This window comes from Strix aluco, chromosome 21 (assembly GCF_031877795.1).
Source record: "Strix aluco isolate bStrAlu1 chromosome 21, bStrAlu1.hap1, whole genome shotgun sequence".
NCBI lineage: Eukaryota > Metazoa > Chordata > Aves > Strigiformes > Strigidae > Strix > Strix aluco.
In genome coordinates, this window is record NC_133951.1 from 7,734,229 (window position 1) to 7,757,126 (window position 22,898).

Here is a 22,898-nt window from a genome sequence, read left to right on the forward strand (position 1 = left end):
AGCAGAAATGGAGCTGGAGACGACGCACCTCATGTACAGGCTTACCACATGTTCCCTTTTCTCTAACAACCTTTAACTTCATTATTTATCTTCTGTAACACTGAATATTTTCAGAAGAGAAGCTAACAACCTCACCTACAGATTGTTACGGAATTTGTTTCCTGTCCTTATACTCGTTAATCAGATCTAAGACAATATAATGAAAATTTCCTTTAATGTCACTTATGAAACAGCAAATGTTTTATTTTGTACCATCTCTTTTTAGGAGTTAGATACTTTCATAAAGTATCGTAAGCATTGAATTCAACATTCATTGCACAGTTTAGTATTTGAAATGAGAATTTACTGTAGGAAAAAAGTCTAGGAGTTTAAACAACTAGCTTCATGAAACTCTTGCTTTTAATGAATACAGTGTTGCAGGTAAATAAACACATAATACTGACCCTGACACATTCCTTGTTCCTCATCCAGTACAGCTGGTGGATATTTGTGGTTAAAAGTTCTGCAAGAGGCTCATCATTTTCTGTGACAGAAGCAGACATCGCTACTGAAATAGATTTAGCATTATTATGACTGTATTTGCATGATTATGACTGAATTTCTTTACATGATTAAATAAATAAATTTAAAAAATGCTGAAGTCAGTTCTGAAATACCTTATCCAAGAACAGCTTGCTTTGTAGTTCCAGCTATTAAGGAAGGAACACAAAGGAGAACATAGCTAAACTATCAGCTGTTTGGTCAGGAAAGCAAACATCACTCTGTTGTTGCTCTGAGCAGCGTCAGAGGACTGCACCAGGGAAGTGGCTGAAGGCAGATCTCCCTCACCCATCCTCACATTAATCTTTTCACATAAAAGGGTATTTCTGAAAGCCTGGCCTATTAATACTTCCTTAAAACAGTAAATAAATCCCATGTGGGGAAAAAAAAAAAAAGCAAGTTGAAACAGTGTCAATCCAGAGGAAAGTTCCCATTTTAATCAGAGCTCCGCTCTGCGTCCGGGCACAGCGCATCCCGGAGAGAGAAATAAATCAGCTTTTTTCTGCAGCCATGTTCAATCCTCAACATTTGGGCACACTATCGATATATTTACATACCACCGGTTGTCCCCTAACACTTTAACAAAGTGACCCTTTGACACTCAGCCATTTGCATATTTATTTACCAAATAAATTTTTACCAATTTTTTTTCTATTTACCCAAATACCCTCTGGCTGCACAGTGTTTCAGAAAAATATATGCATTATATGCTCTGTGTTTTAATCTCATATCTCTCACCCCAGAAGCAGCTTTTTAAAGTACAATTCCATCTATAACTTGACAGCTTTTTAACCCAAACAGCAGCCAACACTGACTATATTTAATATTCACAACACAGCAATCTCACAGGTTTCTGAGACAGTTTTCTACCAGTTTATATGAAGGGCTTTGAAACAGTGAGAGGCTAGCAGCTGTTTACTGACAGTAAGGATACCAGAAGGTTTAGGCTCAGTTTTACTCATAGATCCAGTCATGAGCACAGCTTCTGTAGTCAACCAGTTCTTCAGGAGTGAACCATAAACTGATCTCTGTCTCAGCACTTTCTACAGAATCACTTCCATGAATGATGTTCCTAGGAAAAGAAAAGGTGGATATAAAAGTAATATAATCCTCAAACTCAAAGCAAAGCTAGCTCCTTTCTTTGAAGTGGTGTCTATTCTGGAGAGAAGTTTTAACTAACTGTAAAGTGAGCACAGAGTATGCAGGCCCAGCTTTGCTCATCATTTTTGTCAGTGGAGATCACAACTCGGTTTCCATCTTTAGATCGTAACATGACATGGGCACAGGGAACGGCAGCTCCGTCTATACGATATCATGACATAACACTGGGCATTTAATGTCTTTAGATGATGTCAAGAGTTTCAAAATATACCTTCCAACTTGAAGGCAGAGGTCACCACGAATAGTGCCAGGCTTTGAATCGAACGGATTAGTTTCTCCCAGCATCACTCTTCCTGTCTTAACTGCATTAAGACCTTCCCACACCTTAAAAAAAAAATCTATTGAGATTATTAAGTCTTAGCAGTAGATAAAGCAGCAAGAGTTAATCATACTTTCCATAATTACACAACGCTGTCCATCATGGCACAAATCACCATCTGAATATTTGTAATAGCAACACATATTTTACCTCCAATTTTTCTGTCAGATCTGCTGAAGTTCTCCCCTTCCACACAATACCTCTCCTCACCAAGGATGGGAAGAGAATTTTAAATCTCAGGATGGTAAAGAGCCTTACAAAGCTGTCTGCTCATTGTAGATCTAGACCTCCAGCTCAACCATTTTACAAACACACTATCAAGGGGTAAAAGAGAAAATCCCTTCTAATGAAGTTAAACTGAAAAATATTATCAAAGTTACTATAGCTTAGGAGTAGAGTAAAAATATTCCACCAACATTTTTCAGCTTGCTTAATACATTGGCATTTCATGGTGGGTTTTTTGTCCAGGTTTACTGTTTCTCAAGTACCCAGCTTCGGTTCCCCCTTTACCCCTGCCCTCTTCCTCGATATACTGACTCAAAAGAAAGAAAGATTACGGAAAAAGATTAAAGAAAAAGGCATTAACAGCACATCTTCCTAATTACAGTATTTGACTCCAGGTTTTTAAGTCCTTTTAAAAGTAAACTGACTTCAATAGGTAACACAATATATTGCAGGTAAGACACGTAAACAGTATCTTTTTCTTAGCTGAGCTTCATTTTTAACACTCACCATAGCTACAACAGGTCCAGAGTGCATATACTGCACCAGACCATCATAGAACGGCCGGTCTTTTAGGTCAATGTAGTGTTCTCTCAGAAGGTCTTCCGAGGCCTGCATTAAAAACCAACCAACCAAAAAAGCTTACTGTAAGTACTTAATACTGAATCGCATGCTGAAATCGCACAGATTAACCAAAGAGCACTATTAATCCTAAAACTCGCACGCACTCGAAAATTCAGCATTTCTAGCATCTTCCTACAAGTACTTTTGGTTGATATGAATTCGAACTGTTTGATTTAACCACAGCTGAACTTAGAAAAGCATCTTTTGCCAATATAGACATTTCACGTGACCTAGTATTTGTTGAAGATGTTCAGAGATATTTATTTGGTATAGAATGTACCTAAAAGAATATTCTCTTCAGACTAAGGACATCAAGTTACTAAAATGAGCGTGCTTAGCATGTCTAAAGCATTTAGCCAAATCTGGGAATTGGATCTTTTCCAAAAATACCCAAAATATTCCGAGACTTCTCAAAATTTCAGGTGTAGCTGTTCTGAAGACTACATTTGTCATTATAGCATGCTGCTCTATTTTAAGGCTGCAGTTTATATGACAAAGAAGACACACAAATGAAGGAAAGCTTACGTGTATTAATTTCATGGCCACCAGTTTGAATCCTTTCTGTTCAAACCGCTTGATGATTTCTCCGACCAGTCCCCGCTGGACTCCGTCAGGCTTGATGGCGATGAACGTGCGCTCGGAGATAGAAGCCATCGTCCTAAGCAGGAAGGGAATAAAAGTCGTTAGTCCAGGACCAGCAGGTCAGAGCAATCACAGCCCTGTATCACGTGTAATATCAGCTATTGTTATATTTAAAGCATCTGAAGGTAATTAATCCATGATCTGCACCGATTTGATAAATCAATCACTGTACACAGGTTTTCACAAGTGCTGGTAAAGTAAGTTTAAAACAATAACTGTGCCAAATACAGAAAGCATCAATTAGCAAACACGAAACTCAGAAAAGCTCTAAGTGGCAGGAAGGTGAAGACTGCCACAGATACACCTCTGAGTGCTGCGTGGGAGGCTGCTGTCTGCAATTTAGGGCAAAGTAGGTTAAATAAAGCCATGTGCATCATTTTCACCAGTAAAGCGGTGTTATCGGGTGGTTGGGTTTGAACACCGTTTTGCAGCAAGGGCGTATGTATGTGCCCGTGCACACGTATGCAGGGAACCTACAGACACCCGCAGACGTGCAGGGGACGCTGCAGGGGACGCTGCAGGGGAGGGAGGGGATCCCTGGGCGCACGGTGGGACTTTCTTTATTGTAGAAAAGTGCTGAAAGGGGCCGGCTTTAGCCCCCGCCCGCCGCGAGGGCCCTTCCCGCCGCCCCTCAGCCCCGCGGAACCGGGGGGGGCCCGGGCCGGACGACACCCCCCCGCCCCCGCCGCCCCTTTTCTCCCCAGCACCACCCCGCGCCGCCCCGTCTCACCGTCTGGCGGCCCCGGCTGGGTCTGGCGGCCCGTCGCGGCGGCAGGTGCCGGCCAAGCCGCGGCTTAGCCCTAAGCCGCCCCCGGGGGCCGCCACCTCGGGGCCGCCGCAGGCCCGGGCGGCCGGTTGCCATGGCGACGGCGCGGCCTCCCGCCTGCAGGGGGCGCTGTCCGGGCCCTGCGGGAGGCCCCGCGGGTGGCGCCGCTCTGGGTGGCGCCGCTCTAGCCGCCTCCGCGGCTCTCCCGCCGCCCTCCGCGCCCGCCCCGCCGCGCTGCCCCTCCCGCCGCGCTCGGTCGGCGCCGGCCCGGCCCCTGCTCCCGCCGCGCTGACGGGATGCGCTCCCGCCGCCCCGTTGCACCTCCCGCCGCCGCCGGCAGCCGCGCCGCGCTCCGCCCGCCCGCTCTCGGGCTGTGCCAGCGTTGCCCATTTTCTCTTTTCCAAGTTATTTAACGTGGGGATGCTCGGGAAATGCCTATTTTAAGCATTTAGGCCTTAACTGCTGCATCTCATTTTTTATTTAACAAAAGGCACACAAAACTATTTAAATAAAAATCATTATCATACTGTTGTCTCCTTTACATTTCCTCTAAAGATGGCAATGTTTTTTTGCTAGTTATACTATTTTATATTTCCGAGTCAAAACACCCTTCAACCATTTACCGCTTAACTGCTTTGCCTTGAGCTTTTTTATTCCCTTTGAGAAAAACATCCGGACGCCCAAGTTCCTTCGTCCTCAGCGTGTCCTGCTGAGAGGAAATCCCTGCTTGTCCTGTTCTTGTTTCTCCAACTGGGATGAACTTCCCGGGCTCTACTCCCCCACTCTTCTTGAAAACAAAATAATGTGGATTTCACTTCCCTCTGGGCAGGACTTGGCTGCTGCCAAACAGGGATAAATTCAGCTTTTTGATAGCCTGGATTTCCCTGCTGGGGATCCCTTGTCTTCGCCGCAGTCCATCACACGGCCACGTCTTATGTTTAGTTCTGGTGGGAGAATCTAGATCCAACATAGGCATCTATTGAAAAAACCTGTTTACTAGTATTCAGGCATCTTTTGTTCCAAGTATGATCATACCGTGATGTACTAATTTTTCCAAGGTCTCTGATTTAATAAAAGATGTTCTAAAAAACCCAGCTTTGTACATTATAGCAAGTCCCACTTAAAGTTATTTTGGACTTAGAATCTCTGAGTATTCTCCTGATAACATCAATCCACTATATGCTGTTGTTTCAATCCACATTTATTTAAGATGTTCCATACTACTAAAACTCTAATGCTGTAGTCCTCACTTATGGCAAAGTAATATTTAAAAGTAGAAAAAAGATCCCTGGAAACAGGATGTTTAGAAAAATACTCACCTAAAAGCAGCAATAGGACATCTATTTACAGCCTCATTAAAACTGTCATTGAACGATGAAAGTTTAGGACTTGCCATAAGGTGGGCAAGCGCTATTTGCAGCTTTACCATAGCTCTGCTCTGCAATCTTTGCCAAGTCTTTCAACCTCATTAAATAAGGGTCATCTTTGTCACTTTTGAGATTAATCCATGATTAGCAGAGCATGTTGTGCATTACAGAACATAAAACACCACAGAAGTATGCTTCCTTGCTACTTGCACTATATAAACGAGCAGCTTTTTTGCTGGTTGAGAATTCTACCAAAATTACTGAATAACATTGAAAATTAAATGTTTAGCTAAAATGTGAGGAAGTAAGACAGTCTAGACAAATAATTTCCTAAAAACAGACTGATCATGGGATGAGAAAGTAAAGGCCTTCAAAGTCTTCAGTGACTGAACTAAGTATAATTACTGAGCTCAAGCCATATACACATTACTTAAAACCAGTAGAGATTTTTAAAACAGGCCTGAGGCAAAAGACTAACTGTGAATGTCTCCAGACTTCAGGAGAATTTAAACACAACTCCTATCTTTGCTGTTTTGGCCCCACCTTCATAATGATCTCGGCTAACAGCCTGATCCGTACCACTCTCATTGGGACTCACATTTTGTGCTGTGCACCTCTTGCTCCTTACAACCACACTCGTAAGTCTGACGTGTTTTGTTGCTTGTGGCTATACTACTCTTCATTTAGCTAAGTATTGCTATCATTCATCTGTTTTTAAGCTTGATTTCTGTGGCGCTTTAAGACATAAAGCATCATCAAATTAAGCTTTTACAAAAATGCCTTCCCCTGGGTAAAGTCCCAGTTAAGCTCTGCTCACCCCATACCGATGTAAGGGCTAATCGTCTTCCCTGGTAAATTGTAAATCAATTTACTTTCAAATAAACTTATTTCTAGGCATAGGGAATATAATTTTTCTTATTATCCACAAAACTAATTTCTCTTTCAGGCAGTTCTCTCCCCAGGAGTGTGAATTGCATTTTACTCTAGTAGTTACCACAGACAGCCCCTGCTTTCAAGCTACAAAGACAATACTATCAGGTTTCTTTGTGCTGTTTCACATGCTTGATTAGTTTACTAAATTGACAGGTCATCAAGGTCCCTTAATCTCCTGGCAAGCAACTAGGATAAATTCCATAATTTGTTCTATTTTTAATCCATCCCCGAGTTTCTGATCTCACACTGACTGCGAGGTGCGCATCATAAAGCGTGATCACAGCAGTAAAATTGTCAATAAGATACATTTTTGCACCACTTAAACTTGGCTCCCAGGTAATTTTTCTATTGTTTGTCTTTTTAATTACTTCATTTATCCATGTTAGCAAACCGCCATGTGACTAGAAATAAAACACAAGTACATGTGGCTGTCTTCTACCTGTACTTGTCAGTCTGACCGCAACTCTAGTGGCAACAGCCTGTTGTTCAGTGATGGGCTCGCTCCAGCTGTGAAAGAAAACGGCATCTATCCCTTTTGCTAATAGAAACAGGATAAAAATAGCATATCCTCAGAGACCCCTTCCCTCAAAGGCTGTCAGCAGACACCTTGACCCAGTTTTGCTGTCAGAACGTGTGTCTTTTGAGCTAATGTATTTATGCAGTTTGCCAAGTATGATGGCAATAACCATAAAACTCTACATAGAGAAAAGGATCTGTGCTACAATCCCAGACGATGGGTATTTTTATCCTCTCAAGAATCTGTTTAGAGCTGTCCTCACATCATGCACTATTACGCATGAGTAACGAGGTGAGGTCCAGGTTAAAAGTCCGCTGCAATCCGCTATGGCCTGCCAGCCTTGTCCTGAGAGCAGACTGGAGTCACCTCTCAGCTTTGGCTGTTTGCAGTCTTCCTACAAGATTTATTCAGGCTCAGTAAAAAAACCCACAAGCCAATAACCCCCACCCCAAAGGCTCTCTGTGTCTTCTGCAATACAAACAACTGAGGTAAGTGGGAAACTATGTATGACCTAAAGGGAGAGAGAAATTCTTAAAGACAGCTCCCCTCAACACTCCTGCATCAAGTAAAGATTTCAAGCTGTGGTAGACAGCAGGCAAACACAGAAAAGTCGCAGTTTTTCTCAGTGGACAACTGCTAAAGAGAAATATGAAAAAAATAAGTCTTTTCATAGGGATTATTTCCAGTAATTTAAACAAAAATTTCACTTGAGATGTGAGTAGAAAAGTACACAGTGTCTTTTTAAAATTACTTTCTAGCTAAAATGATGTCATTTTTTTGGGTCATAATTAGCCAATTTGGTCAAAAAGCTTTTCTTTCCTTTTGCCATGTTTATAAAGAATTTGTACTTTAACTGTCTATGCCCTTGCCACACTATGTTAAATATTAGCTTAGGAGGATGATGTCTAAACAGAACTTGCAAGAAATACAATATACAGGGCTGAAGTCTTTTCTCTGTCATTCCTTCACAGACCCACTAGCTTAGTACATAAAAAGACAATGCAGCATATGTATTTAAAACTCAGTTACTGTCTTAGAATCAGTCCAAATCAGAGAAAATACAGTGCAAACCTCTACTGCTCTCCAGTGGAAATTAACGCAGTCATCAAAGCTAAAATTCCACCACTTTTCAAGCTTTTGCATTTTTTAAAACACACATGTTTGCTCCTGCACTGCCACTGGGCCCCCAGGTTCCTTAGCTCCCTTGTACATGAAATACTTTACATAATGAAAAATAGTGATTTCCCCAAATATGAATTGTATGATAAAAATGAGGGATGTGGGGCAACTCGGAAATTTTTCAATGATGTTTTCAGATTTACAGTAAGTGTCTAGAATAGCTCACAGTATTCCCATGACAAAACACATTGTCCAGAATGGAATTCACTGTTCCAAATCCTACCAAAACCACCCTCTCTTAGCACGTGCAAGATGCCTTCTAAGTTGCGTTATTGCTAATAAAACAGGATTTTAGATATTCATGTATCTGGAGACCTTGTTAGAAATAAAAGGTCTTTCTGCTGGCGGAGATTAGCCAACACAGTGACCCAGGTATGGTTTGGGAGCTGCAAAGTCCTCAGATCTAGTTTTAGCTCTATCAGTCATCCCTACATGAATCACTCGCTCTATTTCTGCCTCTGTGGGTGCAGTAAATAAACACGAACGCTTTCACGTGAACAGTCTGATAGCATTTCCTTCGACTTTCTAGCGCAGGAGATGAAGATTGATGGTGCAATCCCTCGGGCTCGTGGCCCACCGACCCGGCCCCACGGGTCCCTGGCTCCCCACGGGTCTCGGCCCGCGGCCCCCAGCGCTTCTTCCGCAGCCCAGCCCCGCCACCCCACCGGCCGCCCACCTGCCCCGATGTCCCCACTCCCCGGCCCACACCTCTCCCCGCCAGCCCTCCGCCCCCAGCGCCGGGCACCCCGGTGACCCGTAACGTCCCGCAGACCCCCCGAAGGCCGCCGCCGCCCCAGCGCTGCGGGACGCGAGGACCGACCCCAGGGCAGCGGGCGGGCGGCGCCATTACCCGCCAGGCGCCGCCATCCCCGCCAGGCCCCGCCCCGCCCCTCCCGCGTGACGCGCGGTCCCGCCCCGGCGCGGCGGGTGAGGTCAGTGCCGTGCGCCAGGGCCGCTCTGCCCGCTCCCCCCTCCGTCGCCGTCCGCTCGCCCGGCTGCAGGCGAGGACCCGCCGCAGAGGGAGGAGGCGCCGGGAGCGCCCGGAGCTGCCGCCGCCCCGCCGGGCCCCAAGAGGGAAGGCGCTTGCCGGCAGCCATGGAGCTGGCGGACGGCGTGGTGTACCAGGAGGACCCCGGCGGCCCCGGCCCCGCCATGATGTCGGAGCGGGTGTCGGGGCTGGCGGGCTCCATCTACCGCGAGTTCGAGCGGCTCATCGGGCGCTATGACGAGGAGGTGGTGGCCGAGCTGATGCCGCTGGTGGTGGCCGTCCTGGAGAACCTGGACTCGGTGTGCGCCCACAGCCAGGAGACCAGCGTGGAGCTGGAGCTGCTGCGGGACGACAACGAGCAGCTCCTCACGCAGTACGAGCGGGAGAAGGCGCTGCGCAAGCAGGCCGAGGAGGTGAGGGCGGGCGCCGGGCCCAGGGGCTGAGGCGGGAGCCGAGCCGGTGGAGGGCGGGGGCCCGTTCCCGAGGCGGGCGGCGGCTCCGGGCTTCCTCCGTGGAAGCGGGAGGGACTTCCCGCCCTCGGCGGCGGGCGGGCGGGCGGGTGCTTGCGGCACCTGGGCCCGGGGTGCCCCGCGGCCCGGCGGTTGCTCCTGCCGGCTCCCACGCAGGGAGGGCGCGAGGGGCGGGGGGCTCTTGTCTGAGGGGCCGGGAGCCACCGGCTGACGAGTTCAGGTCGCGACGTGTTTCTGGGAGGAGGGAAGGCGGGGAGCGCCCCGTCGCTGCCTGCTCCGCTGGTTTGGCCTCCAGCGCCTCGGAGGAGCGGGTACGTGCTGCTCTGGGCAGCGTCGGGTGGTCGCTGGACGCGGCTGATGGCAGAGAAATGTCGCGGGTGTCCACGAGTTCTCTGCTCGGCGTGGCTCTGCCTGGAGGCTCTTAAATAGCTCTTTGAGAGCGCTCGGAAGCGCTGGTCCTGCAGTCACCGGGTCCATAGGAGAAAAGCAGCACTGCTTTGCAGAGCAGACATGGAACCATGTACTGACTGCTCTGCTCTTTCCCTCTGGATTTTCTCCGTGGCAGGAGGTGGATTGTCCGTTTCAGATCAGTTGTAGCGGGTATATACCAAAAATAGTGAGAATGCATTGCAAAAAATGTGGAAATATGTGCTGTCTGGACTGAAGTTCTTGAGACTTGGTACATAAAAGCTGCTGTCAGCAACAGGTGGTGCGCTGTTCAGTGACATAAACTCCAAAGATGTTACTTCAAAAACTGAAATAAAAATATCTAAGAATTACTTCCGTATAAATAAGCTTGTGAAGCACAATTTTATGCGAGATTGTAAAACAATACAATAGAAAGTGGCTGTGCAGGAACTTCCTCCAGCTCTTGCCAAACTCCTGTAGGAAATTGGATTGACAGCATTATCTGTTATAGGACAAGCCATCTTACAAGCCTATTTCCAGACTTCATGTCCTGCACTTACCTCCATGCTTGTGCTTACCTTCTAAATTTTCCAAAAATCAGAAAGAAGAACAATATCGAAGGGGAAGACAATATTGACAGTGATAACTTATTTTGAAAAGCATTAGCCCCGTACAAATATTTGTATACATCATGGTTATAAGTGAGTGCAAAACGTTGGCTGCAAATTGTCCCAGGACTTTGTTAGTTTGTTATGAAGTAACGTGGTGTGAATGATGTCCCCCCAGCTCTTTGATGAATAGACCATTCATCCTTCTTGCCAAACATGTAGTTGTTTTAGGATGCCTTATGGACTTCAGTCTGGGGACTATTGCTGTAAAGACATAATCACTAGTTCTGGCACAAGCTGCACGTAAAAGGCTTTTTTAGAAAACGTTTTATTTTTATTAAGAGAGTAAGAGAAGGGGTTGATAAATATTTTCTGAACTAATTCATGAGAAAACCAGTCAGGCTTGAAACACAGGCAGCATTTGCCGACTGAAAAAAGCAGGCCTTGGGCACAGAACAGAAACTATGACAATATGATGAAATAGAATACAGTGTTAATTGTGTTGTTGCGGCTCTTCAGGACTGTACATACCTCTGTTGGTAGTGTACTTCACTGCCATCTCCATTTCTTTGTGTCAAGATAAATTAACTTGAGGGGGCAAGACATCTTAGTGATGCTTGCCGAAGTGCAATTAGACCAAATTTTCAGTTCTAAGTGCAAAGGTCATCTTTTTGTGAAGTGCTGAGGCGAGTTATGCTGCACATATGTGAAAAAGTCTGTCACAGATAAAGCATGGTATGTTCATGAGAGGTATGTGTTTTATCCAGACTTGATTGTTGCAACTATTTTTTTTGAATGCTGAGGTCATCTGATGGGTGCAGTGTGGTTGAAACGAAAGGAGGGAACACGAATGTAGCACTATTTCTCATGGACAACAAGTTACTGCTTTAGCGTGTCTCTTTCCTTTAATTGTGGAGGTTTTGTGTAATCTGATAGCAAAATGAAGACTTTTGATGTTCTGACCATCCTGAAGAATTAACATATCTTGTTTTACTTTCTGCTTGTTGTAGTTAGGAATTTTTATTTGCAGTAGTATCTTGATGATTAATAATAGTTTACGAATCTCCTTACACCATTGTCCTAATTTGCCTCCTTAATTTCCTGTACTTAAAAAGTGTTGCTGAAGAAACATCTTGCAAGTTGTTGCCTGTGGATTTCTGTTAAGGTGACTTAAAAAAAACCCCAAGAAATTCTGGGTCTACTTCTAACAGTCATCTTTTTAGTTGCTGTGAAGTCACTTGTCTGACTTTTAACGTGATTATAACTAAAGAAATAGAGGAACCAGTTATTCTGCTGTTCTGCTTACAGTTCTGCATAATTTATCTTCCCACTTAGTGAATGTTAGGCAGCGTGCCCTGCCACAAAGAAGTGGGAGAGGAAGAAAAATTCGGGGTTCTGCTATTTTATACCCTAATAAGTTTTACTTCTGTGGAAGTAAACTGCTCCATACCTGGGTGTGTGTGGCTAGCAGAAGGTGTTTTGTGTGGGCTTGAAAGCAGGATAAAATCTATTCCTTTTAGCCATGTCAAGATGTCTAATATATCTTTTAGCTTTAATGCTGTTGGTGGGATTAAGCTGTTCTTGAAATCTGATGTTCAGTACATTTGCTACTTTTGCAACCATGAAAAAGAATTTACCACCATGAAAATTAGTTTAAGTAATAGTGTGAACTTGATGGCTGTCTTTTCTTACTATTCCCAAAGTTAACTTTCTTTCTTAGAATTGTACATTAAGTAAACACTCTGCAGTAAGAGTTTTAAGTATTTTTAATTTATGAGAGAACAAAATTGAGTACAGAAAGCTTGCTAAAATAGTAGAAGTTACTAAGTTGTTCTCAGTTACATGTATTTTTCTCCTTCCTGAGTCCAGCTAAACTGGCTTTGTAGTTAATTTTCTCTACCTACTCCAGGAAGAACATGCCATTGGCTGAAAAGCTGGCATCATTGCAATAAAAGTTACTGAAGGACACATCATAGGGTGATAAAGACTGCCAAGTAGGTGGAACCCTGACATCAGACATGCTTAGTATTGCACCTGGATCGTGTGATGGGAAAACAAGTTAAAATATAAAGAAACAGAAGATGACATAAATATTGGAAAAAATGTTTCATTCAGCTAGTAGTGTGTTATGAAGTGATTAAATGGTTATACGTGTGAGAGAGGGCTCCACATGTGTATGCTGTGCTGTTCCATTGTGTAGTCTGAGTTTATGTTTATTGCAATGATTACTGCTGTAAACTTTTAAGAAGATTTAAAATTGATTACATAAAGACTTCTGAATCTTATTTGTGAAGTACTTTTCCATACTTTTTATTGGAGGCCTTTAAGAACAGGTTAGACCAATGCCTGTCTGAAATGACATAGTTGATACCGCCTGGAAAACATGGGAAGGATTAAATGGGAGTTGCCAGACATAGTTTATGAAGGTATCACAGGCTTGGATTTCAGAGTAGGCACATGCAGAAGGAGGCGTGCATCATATCCTGTGCTTATACCTCATTATATCCTAATCAAAATTAGGATCCAGAGACACTAGCACTGAGCATCAGAGCCTTGAAACAAGATGACCTTTTAAGGACCGTTCTAGCTCTATCTTCTGTCATCTTGTGATATTTGCTTGTTTTAAAGACGTGTTGGTGTCCTTCAGCTTGTTCTTTAAAAAAGACAAAAAAAAAAAATCTTAGTTCTTGTTGGAGTTGTAAGATATGGCTTTGTGGCCTAGACAGGATGTCACTTAAAATGAGGAAAGCTAGATTTTTGTCTGCCTTGGCGTTTTGTGCAACCAATAGCTCAGGCTGAAATAAGAGCATGTCTAGTATCCATATATTGAGTGGCTAACATGTTCCTCCATATGCTGCTGCATTTACGTTAAACAATGCAGAAGATGTGCAATATATGAGTGTATTGTCAACGTAAATTAAAAAAAAAAAAAAGTCTTTTAATATGGGTGCTCAGCCTATCCTTGGCTGCTGTGGTGGTTTATCTGACTAGTCCTTCCAGCATAGTCATACAGGCTTAGTCAGGATGAGATGATCAATCTCCTGGGGCTTTGCCTGTGTTAATACTGTCACTGGAAGGAGAGATGAAACTAAATAACATCCAAAGTCTAAAGTACTCAGCTGATGATTTGATCAGGTATAGTTTTCAGCAGAGGGAAAAAAAAAATCCAGCTCTGATTATAAAAATGCTTTGAAGAGATATAATTTAAATTCTAACTTTAACAAAATGAAGGTAAACTAGTGGAAGGTAACAAAACCGTTTAATATGAAAACAGTTTTAATACTTGCAGTTGAAGAACTTGAGAGGAAGTACAAAATGATATCTATCTTTAGTTTAATGAGTAACAATGACATTGATGGCTTTGAATGGCTGTTTATTCAAAAGTGTAATTGTCACTGGCCTTCTGCAAGTTGAGACACATCTGACTTTGGGAAATCATCAGAGAAGCAACTAGACAAAGATGTTACAGTTTTATAATTCTTCTTTCATGTTTTCCCATGGTTAATGTAGCAAACCATGTTGGTTTTTAGCCCAAGTGCCAAATTTGTGACAAACTTTGAAGCCTTTTTTTAAAAAAGGAGTCTGCAAAGAATAAGCCAGACATGACTTGAATACAAAAAGGGCAAAACTCTTGTATCATTTACTACAAAGGAGACATGAAACATGTTTTCCAGTATTGCATTGACAAATTAATATTCCCAAACTTTATGTTGAGGGGGTAGAAAGACATCTGTCTTTTTGAAGCTGGAGAACTCATTTTAGATTGCAGAACCCAGAGCAGTGCTACCTGGGCTACTGTCAGCTGTTTCTCAATTGTTTCATGATTTAGCTTGAAGCACAGTCATATGAACACCATGTCTAGTCCTGTGATAGCTGTGGAGAGCTTGTCTGAAAGGAGCTCTTGTTCCACTTGATAGATCTTGATGCATTTCTCCATCTGAAGTAATTCTTAAGCAAAACCTCTTCTGATGACCCTGCTACACTGAAGCTCTTTTCATAGGGTTATGAGTTGCTCCTTTTATAAAAGCTATAAAGCACATTGGCTAAAACTTAGTAGTAGCTTATTAAAAGTTGGTGTATTTGAAGTATTTTTCCCACTAAGTTTTCCTAGCAATACATATGAAAAAATGATATTCAAATCACCCATAACATTACTATTTTTAACTTGCTGCCTCCTCTGTGTCTTTGCTTCCATGTGGTACCCAGCTGCAGCTTGCTTTCTGACCCTTTAGCTGTCCTGGATGTTTGGGGTTTTTCTTCTGAAAAGGCTTCTGGTACACTTTTCCTTCCTGTACTTCTGTGTAACTTGTGTTTGTGGCCTTGCCTTCTCCTTGCAATGCAGAATAGAGTGTACTACATGACCCAAGATGTCTTTGGCTATTAGAAGTATTCTTTGTGCTACCAGTACGTGCTGCATTCTTAAGTTTTTAGCTAAGATAAATAGCAAAGATATGTTTTTAAAACTGCTGTAGTGTTGAATTGGTAGCTTTCATGTTATAAAATGTTAACACTGATATATGCATCAGTGAACTCCAGAATATTGTGAGACACGAAGTTGTAAACCAAGGTAGCAGAAGGTGATGGTAATCAGCACAGTTTCAGAGTGCCTGTAAATAGTTTCCTATGCAGTGCACAGATTGTAGGAAATGGTTATTAACTATTTGATGAAGAATGAGCATTTTATAACCTATCAAATGATAACAGAAATTGGGTAGGAATGAAAAAACACCATGTAATTTTGGTTGGCACTGTTGCTGGCCTGTCCCTACTGCACTGTCTGTACCTTCATGGCTCACCATTGGCTTCACTGATGTTCGGTGGGATCGAAGGATACTGAGACACTATTCACATGCAGTGTTGGCAGGCAAGCGTCTGAAGTTAGGAAAGAATGAAATAACTCATGTTAGTCCAAAGCAGGCTTCTCTGAAGTAGCTGGCGTTTAGTTGATGGTGATTACACAGAGCAATCTAGGTGGGATGCTTGACTGGGCTAAAATAGTGTCCTTCATGTTTAAATGTGGAGTGTAGATCTGTTGTTTTGAAAACCTGCTTGCACCCTTCCTTGCTGTGAAGGGTTGCTGTGTTGTTTCCTACATGCTGCTTGAAGTGAAAGTCATCTTAAAAACAAATCTAGGAATGATATATCTGCTCTTTCTCTTTGGAGAAAGAACTTTGCTCAGGCTTTTTTTTAAAAAAAATCTGTAATTGTTGAGTGTAACTTTACTTTTTTTGTTTAGAAATTCATCGAGTTTGAAGATTCTCAAGAACAAGAAAAAAAGGACTTACAGACCAGAGTGGAAGCATTAGAATCACAAACTCGTCAGCTTGAACTAAAAGCAAAAAATTACGCTGATCAAAGTAAGTAAAATATATTGCACTCTCCTTAAGTGATATTAGTGCATTTTAAATTTCATTCTGTAAAACAATAATACATACACTAAATTTCTGTGTTATCTGATTCCTGTATTTTGACAGATAACTAGGTTTAACTCTTGTGCAAGTTTGTTTTTCTTAGAATTAACATAATCAAATTAGGTATATGCTTGTGACTTGTAATCCAATTCTTCTGGTATCCTACTTGTTGTTCCATTTTCCTTTTAGACCATGCTATTTTCATGTTTAGCAACTTTTTCAGGAGATATTTAGAACTTATTCCCTTGTTAGTGATGATAAAATAAGCTAATTTTCTTCCCATTAAACTGTTGTCTGTACTAAAAATAAATGTGATCTTTGGGTTTGGAACTGCTGCTGGGATGAGAATACTATTGACGCTGATTCTCATTAGCTTTTGTATGATTTTTCCTGATTTATTTCTATGAGGCATTTAGTTTTTGCAGGAAGAGAGTTAAGGAAGAACACTTCCACTTTTAGAGATGTTCTGTGTAACTTAATGAAAACTTGTGTAAGTTCTGGAAAAAGAGAACAGCCATCAGTTTTCCTGAAATACTGAAAGTTTCAATGTGAATGTATTGTAGCTTAAGCATTCTGCTGGACTGCTTCTTATCCAGGTACATAGTCATTGAATGAAGCCCAATCACCAGTTTTTCTGCTTCTAGCTGAGTAAAAGGTAGAGGAAAAAGAATACTCAAACCCAGAGAAACCTTCTCTTGTCATTTCATCTCCCCCACCCTGCAGTCTTAAATTGAAAGTGAAAGACCTATGCTTCTAATGATGGAGTATTTTTTTTTGCTGTGAGTCTGTTAAACATGGAATGAAGGGTATGAGTTTTGCTTTCATTTAAGCTTTTTAGCACAGTGTAGAAATAATGATCAGTATGAATTAATGTAAACATTTTGTCAAGCTTCTAAGCTAACTTGTATTGACATAAGACTAGCATGACTATCAATTACTATACAGCTTTTATTGCTGGGCCATGCAGAAATGTAAAGTTAGACTGTATCAAGCCTGATAAGGTTGAGATAAGATCAGTTTCTAAAAGCAGAGTGCCAGCTGTAGCCCCTTTTCACTATTCTTTCTTCCTTTATTTCTACTCAGCCATAATGCAAGAAGTTATAGTTCTTTTTTTCAATAAAAGGTGTAATAATCTTCCTTGAAGTTTAATTTTCAGTGGCATGAGTGAGTCTATAGCAGGGTTGTATTATTATTGCACTAGTGTTAAGATTAATGTAGGTGGCACGCAGAGCTGGATCTTTCTCAAATTTCAATGGTTTAGAATGCTGTTGGCAAATCTTTGAGGCATGTACTTCTTCAGACCCATTGCAGTTAAAATATTCTTGGATTTTCTACAGACAGTGAAAACCAGGATGGTTGATTTCCAGGAGTGTATCTTTATAGATCAAGTCAAACTCAAGTGGATAACTGTAAAGCATATTGTAGAGACTTGTATCAGAAATGCCATGATTCTTGTGAATGGAAATGTGTGTGTGTTTAAAAGCAGCAGAAGAGGGGAAAAGAAAACATTGGAACAAGAGTTGAGTGGTCTGTTTTGCTAACAAAGGACACTGTTTCCAGAACGTCTGTGCTCTAAGCCCACAGCCCAAACAACTTGTTAATGGGAGACCCTGTACTCTGACAACAGGATTATGGATTCAAGATTGCATCATGTCATATCTGCCATTACTTTTTCTGTTAATAAAATAAAAAGTGTAAATTAGTTGTACAAAAAAGAAAAGTGATTTGGATTCCTGGCAATATATGTGGCAGCATACCTGGAGTTCCTCTCATAGAAGCTGCACTTACCCCATGTACTGATGTATATAACACTGTTATATATTGTTCTGTGAATCTGTTCATGTAACTTTTTTTTTGCCTTGAATATTAAGCCTTCAAATATATGTATGTTTTTAAACTCTTAATTACATTGTGTGTATATATGTGTGTGTCCTGGTTTTGGTATAGATTGTAATAATGAAAATATTTGCGTGAGAAACTCAATTGTTGCAGTAAAACCACTCAGTGTTGGCTAGAACTACTTTTTGTAAGAAATAGTGTTGTTGAAAACAGTTATCATAACATAAAGTTCTGGTGTTAGAGTGTTGACTTTTAAACAGTTCCAAAAGCTTTTTATTGGAGAAAAACCTTTTGTGATGGCAAAAATGTAGCTTTGGAGAAACAGTAGGGCTGTGTTGAACGTTGAGTTTTGCTTATGATTTGGGTTGATAAGTTGTCTGGGAGAACATGAAAGACTGTTACGAAGAGGTGACATGCTGCTGATGCAGAGCAGATCAAAGGGAACCTAAGCACAATTGTTGAATGACTAATGAATATTATGCAAGTGAACTGTTTTTTTTCTTAGTGCTCTAAATTTCTAGGTTATGAAAAGTATACTAGTGTACATATTCTGGAAGTAATCTAAACTCTACTGCATTACCTTGTTTTCTGTTTTATAGGCAAGGCCATTTGTATGTCCTACAATACCAAAGACACCCAATGTATCGCTTTAATTCACTGGATACAGTTACAAGTCTTCTAGCTATATTTCTTTTTCTCTTGTACTTCCTATACTACTGCCTGTGCATCTAAATTAGTCTGTGGTATTGCCAACTGTTACCACATCAACATTCAAAATAGTGGTAGTGTTATCATTGATAATGGGAATTGCAAATGCCTGGCACAGAGCAAGTAGGCAAATAAAACCTGGCTTTGCTTTTTTGTGTCAGAGTACAGAGTCTGAGATAGTTATGTCAGTTTATGACATGATTAGTAGTTTAGAACAGAAAACAGGTAAGACGTGTGGTCCCCTGTAGTACTTTAACTATAAGACCTTTTGCTTTTTGTGGACTACTTGTGCTGTATGTTTTTCCTCAAATAAGCAAGGCCCCTGAGAACATGTTTTGTCCATTAAAAGTTTTGACTCGTTCTCTTGAACGCTGTCCATTCTGAGCATTTGATGAAGACTGATATTCTATAAGTTAGCCTGGAGAGAGGACAGCTCTTAAGTTCCATTGTAGGGTTCAGTGTGATTGTATGTGCTTAAACGTGCATGTCAGTTAAAATTGCTCAAGAAGCCATAGTTTTGTTATGTTCTGAATTATAAGTGCTTGTTTTCTCAGTCTTAGTGATCATCACACTAAAGAAAAAAAGAAATATTTCTTTGCACTTAAATTTATCACGTGGGATTACGCTCATAGCCACATATTCAACTACCTAGGTTGGATTAAATCTGCCGTTTGAAATTGCAGAAGTGAAGCAAGAAGCTTATTTTGTGTCAACCAGTTACAAAGTTTCTGTGGTTCACTGACTTTTTTTTTTCCTACCTTACAAATTTAAACAGTTACTGTCAGCTACATCTTAGATGAGTGAACTACCCTACTCTGCTATTTTGTAGGAGGAAATGGCAAGAGGGAGAGGTGACAGCGTGACCTGGTGGCACTGCTGGGAGGATTGAGCCACGTGATGAAATCCTGAATGGTGGAGGCAGATGCACATGGAGTTACCATTCTTGCATGATGTAGAGCACTGGGTCCTGGTATTTTGTGGGTTGTGGTGGTTGCCTAAGTCAAGTTTGCTACCAAAACAGTGTGACCTGTTGCATCCTGGGATATTTTGGTAAACCTTACAACTGCTTAAATGAGAGCAGAGGCGTAAGGATTTGCAACTTCTATTTGAGTGCAGGAATGTGCTGCAGTGGTGTGGCTCTTTCGCCTGTGATCTATCTCCTCGTCTCATTTTGCAGTCTCTGCTGCTGCTCTTCCCTGTAACTTTCCATGGTGTGCCTCTGCCCTCGTGTTGGTGTGCGTTGGCTGTCAGCGTTACCTGTGCAGGGAATGGAGGAAAGACAGCGCCTGTGCTTTCAAGGGCCCGTGGCTTGTGGAAGTTAAAGCAAATTAAATATCACAAAGTTCCTGCAGACTTGTGTAGGGAAAATGTTGGCACAGGCAGTTTTTAGAAGCTCTTGCTGTTGGTCTTTAGGAAACTAGTACTGAGTGTGAGCAAGTATCTTTTTTTTGGTTTTATTACTTAACTAGACTTTCATGGATTTTTTTTTTTCTCAACAGCAGAGGGCACCTCTGAATATTGTGGAGGTGTGCTAAGCATGGAAGTACCAGGTTTAAAAAAAAAAAAAGTTTAACATTTCAAGTCTTCTCCTTCCCTTCCACTTCGATGATGTGTCTGAGGCAGACACCAGTCTCTGATATAATCTTAAACATTTTTTACAAGAGCTTGAATATATGACTTTCACATTATTTCAAGTCTTTGCTGTGGTGAGACCCCTGGTGCTCTGCTTGTAGTTTACAGCATTAGAATGTTTCAAATTTCAGCCTTGCATCTGGAAAACTAAGCAGTTAGAACTGTTAAAAACTTGTAATAGCAATATGCAGCTCACTTGTCCAGCAGCGCTCCATGAGGGCACATGATATTGTTTGGACACTGCTTGGTCTCCAGTTACCAAAAGGGATAAGTGCCTTTCAGTGCTCATGTGATGTGCCACTGACTTCCGGGGGGGCTACGGAGGTTTAATTAATTTCCCTTCCTTGCCTTCCTTTTTGGGAACGTCAGTTCTGTTTATGTATTACAGGCTGTAAGTTAAATTATTTAGAGCAAAATATGATTGTAGCGTGTTTTGACTTACTACAGGAATGGAACAGCTTTGGAGTATGCTTTCTGGAGGAATCATTTTTAGAGTAACTTATTTACAAGAGAATCTGAAAAACACCATGTCTGCATGGTTGAAGTGCTTCCTGATGGAGGTGGTAGGCTGTGGGAGTTGAAAGAGTTGGTTCCTTTTCTGGATCTGCCTAGTGCTAAAGTGCAATCAAGGTAACATACTGCATTTGACAGGATAAACAAGGCACAGATATGTTCCCATACCTCAGTTTATCAAACCTTAGCTTTGTAATTTATGCTTGTTAGATTATATGTCAGGAAAACTATATATGTAAAAAAAAAAAACCCTAAAACCCAAACAAAAAACCCACCAAAAAACAAACCAAGAAACAGCTCTTGGTCTTCAGAGCTGCAAATGTTGTGATGTAACTGTTGGGCTGATTGTATTTCCCACATCAGGTGACACAGTGCAGCAGTTGCTACTGCTTGATGTAGGTTTTATTTGGGATATGAGACAAATATTTTGGCAGCTGACCTAAAAACATTGAGATTTGATTTCCTCAGAAGCTAAATAGAACTATTGCTTTCACTGGCTTAAAGAGAAAATGCAAGAGCAGGTTCTGTTGTGAATTTTTTGCAGATGTGAAGTTATTTGGTATTTTTAATTTTCATCAGAGCTCTCCAGATACCAGCATTACTGTAATGTGCATCCAGGTAGACAACCTCTTGATGTATAATCTGAAGGCATCCACTACCCTGCGATATACCTGCAGAGAGCTGCAGCAGCGCTTTAACGCAGACCTGTCTACTTGACAGGGAGACTCTAATAGGAACTTTCTGCTGCGAAGCTTGGTTTTGAGTTTTGACTTGAGTTGCATGTCTACGCACATGATAATGTGAATAATTAAACTGGTATAAAATACATCTGTCAGTAATGCTATTTCTAGGTATGGCTCAAGTGTAGTGTTTAGGGAATACAAGAAAGTTTTTTTTCAATAGATCCTTGAAAGAAGTCAGGAAGTTTTGTTCAGTGGGTGTCTGGATTGTTCCTACATATTTTTCAAAGACTGAGAACAGAACTAATCTGATTTCCAACAGAGAAGGAACAGAACAACTTGACTTCTAGTATTTCTTGATTAACAGATTTGGAGCTTATAGTTTGCCACTTTTCTCAGTGCAGCTGTTTCTCATCTACAGTGGTTTGTTTACAAGGCAGATTATCCCACTGTGCCTCAGGTATCATTTACTACACTTGAGGAATCTTTCAATACGAGGAAGTGTGAGCATCGAAGTGTAGCAGAAAGGAAGGCTTTGTTTCTGAGTAAAGCATTTCTCGGTTACTTTCCCGGCTGCCTTAAATTGTGAAGTTACAAGAGTCCCTGCTGTTTCTGGTCGGTGGTGTGGGAATCCACAGTCCACTAGATGGAGCAGAGGGTGCAGTCAGCTCCCGAGACTGCACCGAGTCCTGCTGCAGGGCTGGAGGCTAAAAGAAAATGGAGTAGGAAATTAGAGCAGTGATTGGCCTGCTTTAAACTCCTCTGTTAATATTCCTGAACAAAAGTGCTGAGAGGAGGTTGAAATCCACTGGCTAGTGGTTTAGGTGCTGGAGTTTGATTGTCACAATAATTGCTGTAAATGTTGCAGTAATGAAGAAGATGTCTTTAAATGTCTTATAGAATCTTGCATTCCTGAGTTATCACTGGTTATCTGGCTTTAAAAGCAAATCCAGTTTGCTTCAGCTTCTGTGTTCATGCTGGCTTCATGTTGGATTTTCCCAAAGTTACTCAATAGCCAAATACATAAATGAAGTATCCCACTGTTTTCAAAACAGTCAATCAATCAAAACTTTTCTCAGTGAAAGACTATTTTGGCTAGAGACTAGGTGAACAGTTGGTACTAGGTCAAATGATTTTGGGTAGAAGTTGACTTGTATATCTCCTTGTTTATTTGAATTTCAACCTTTGTGAGGGATCTCCTGGCATATGGTTGTCTTCATATTAAATGGTTGTAGCAGAATGTCTAAGGAGATTTTTTTAAGTTTTGTCAGGTTTTTGGTGATAAATTACCGTGATTTTGTGGGTCTCAGACATAGTGGATACTTGAACAGTCCAGAAGTGTCAGGGATAAGAGCATGCAGCTGTATGTGT

At 41.7% G+C, this 22,898-nt stretch overlaps 2 protein-coding genes across 8 annotated transcripts in view; one reads left to right on the top strand and one right to left on the bottom strand.

Annotated features, from left to right (window-relative positions):
• Positions 1–1,133: 1,133 nt before the first annotated feature.
• On the bottom strand, positions 1,134–9,123 carry LOC141933120 (nucleoside diphosphate kinase-like). 3 transcript variants are annotated; one of them, XM_074847507.1, is made up of 5 exons: positions 9,091–9,123; positions 3,392–3,524; positions 2,753–2,854; positions 1,913–2,025; positions 1,134–1,612 (listed from the first exon to the last, which is right to left on the bottom strand). In XM_074847507.1, the coding sequence occupies exons 2-5, from the start codon at positions 3,518–3,520 to the stop codon at positions 1,495–1,497; spliced, it is 462 nt and encodes a 153-aa protein (XP_074703608.1). In that variant the 5' UTR covers positions 3,521–3,524; positions 9,091–9,123; the 3' UTR covers positions 1,134–1,494. The 3 variants fall into 3 exon arrangements, with proteins under 3 accessions (XP_074703608.1, XP_074703605.1, XP_074703607.1); XM_074847504.1 differs by lacking the exon at positions 9,091–9,123 and adding an exon at positions 4,239–4,350; XM_074847506.1 differs by lacking the exon at positions 9,091–9,123 and adding an exon at positions 3,892–4,053.
• Positions 9,124–9,252: 129 nt separating this feature from the next.
• SPAG9 (sperm associated antigen 9) overlaps positions 9,253–22,898 on the top strand; it is a 64,779-nt gene continuing 51,133 nt past the window's right edge. For 2 of the 5 annotated variants that reach the window (XM_074847629.1, XM_074847630.1), the window contains exons 1-2: positions 9,253–9,671; positions 15,981–16,101. In XM_074847629.1, the coding sequence (XP_074703730.1) occupies positions 9,366–9,671; positions 15,981–16,101 (427 nt within the window). In that variant the 5' untranslated portion in view covers positions 9,253–9,365. Of the gene's footprint in view, positions 9,672–15,980; positions 16,102–19,560; positions 19,723–20,781; positions 20,965–22,898 lie in introns of those variants that run through there. The other 3 variants (XM_074847635.1, XM_074847636.1, XM_074847634.1) reach the window with 2 other exon arrangements.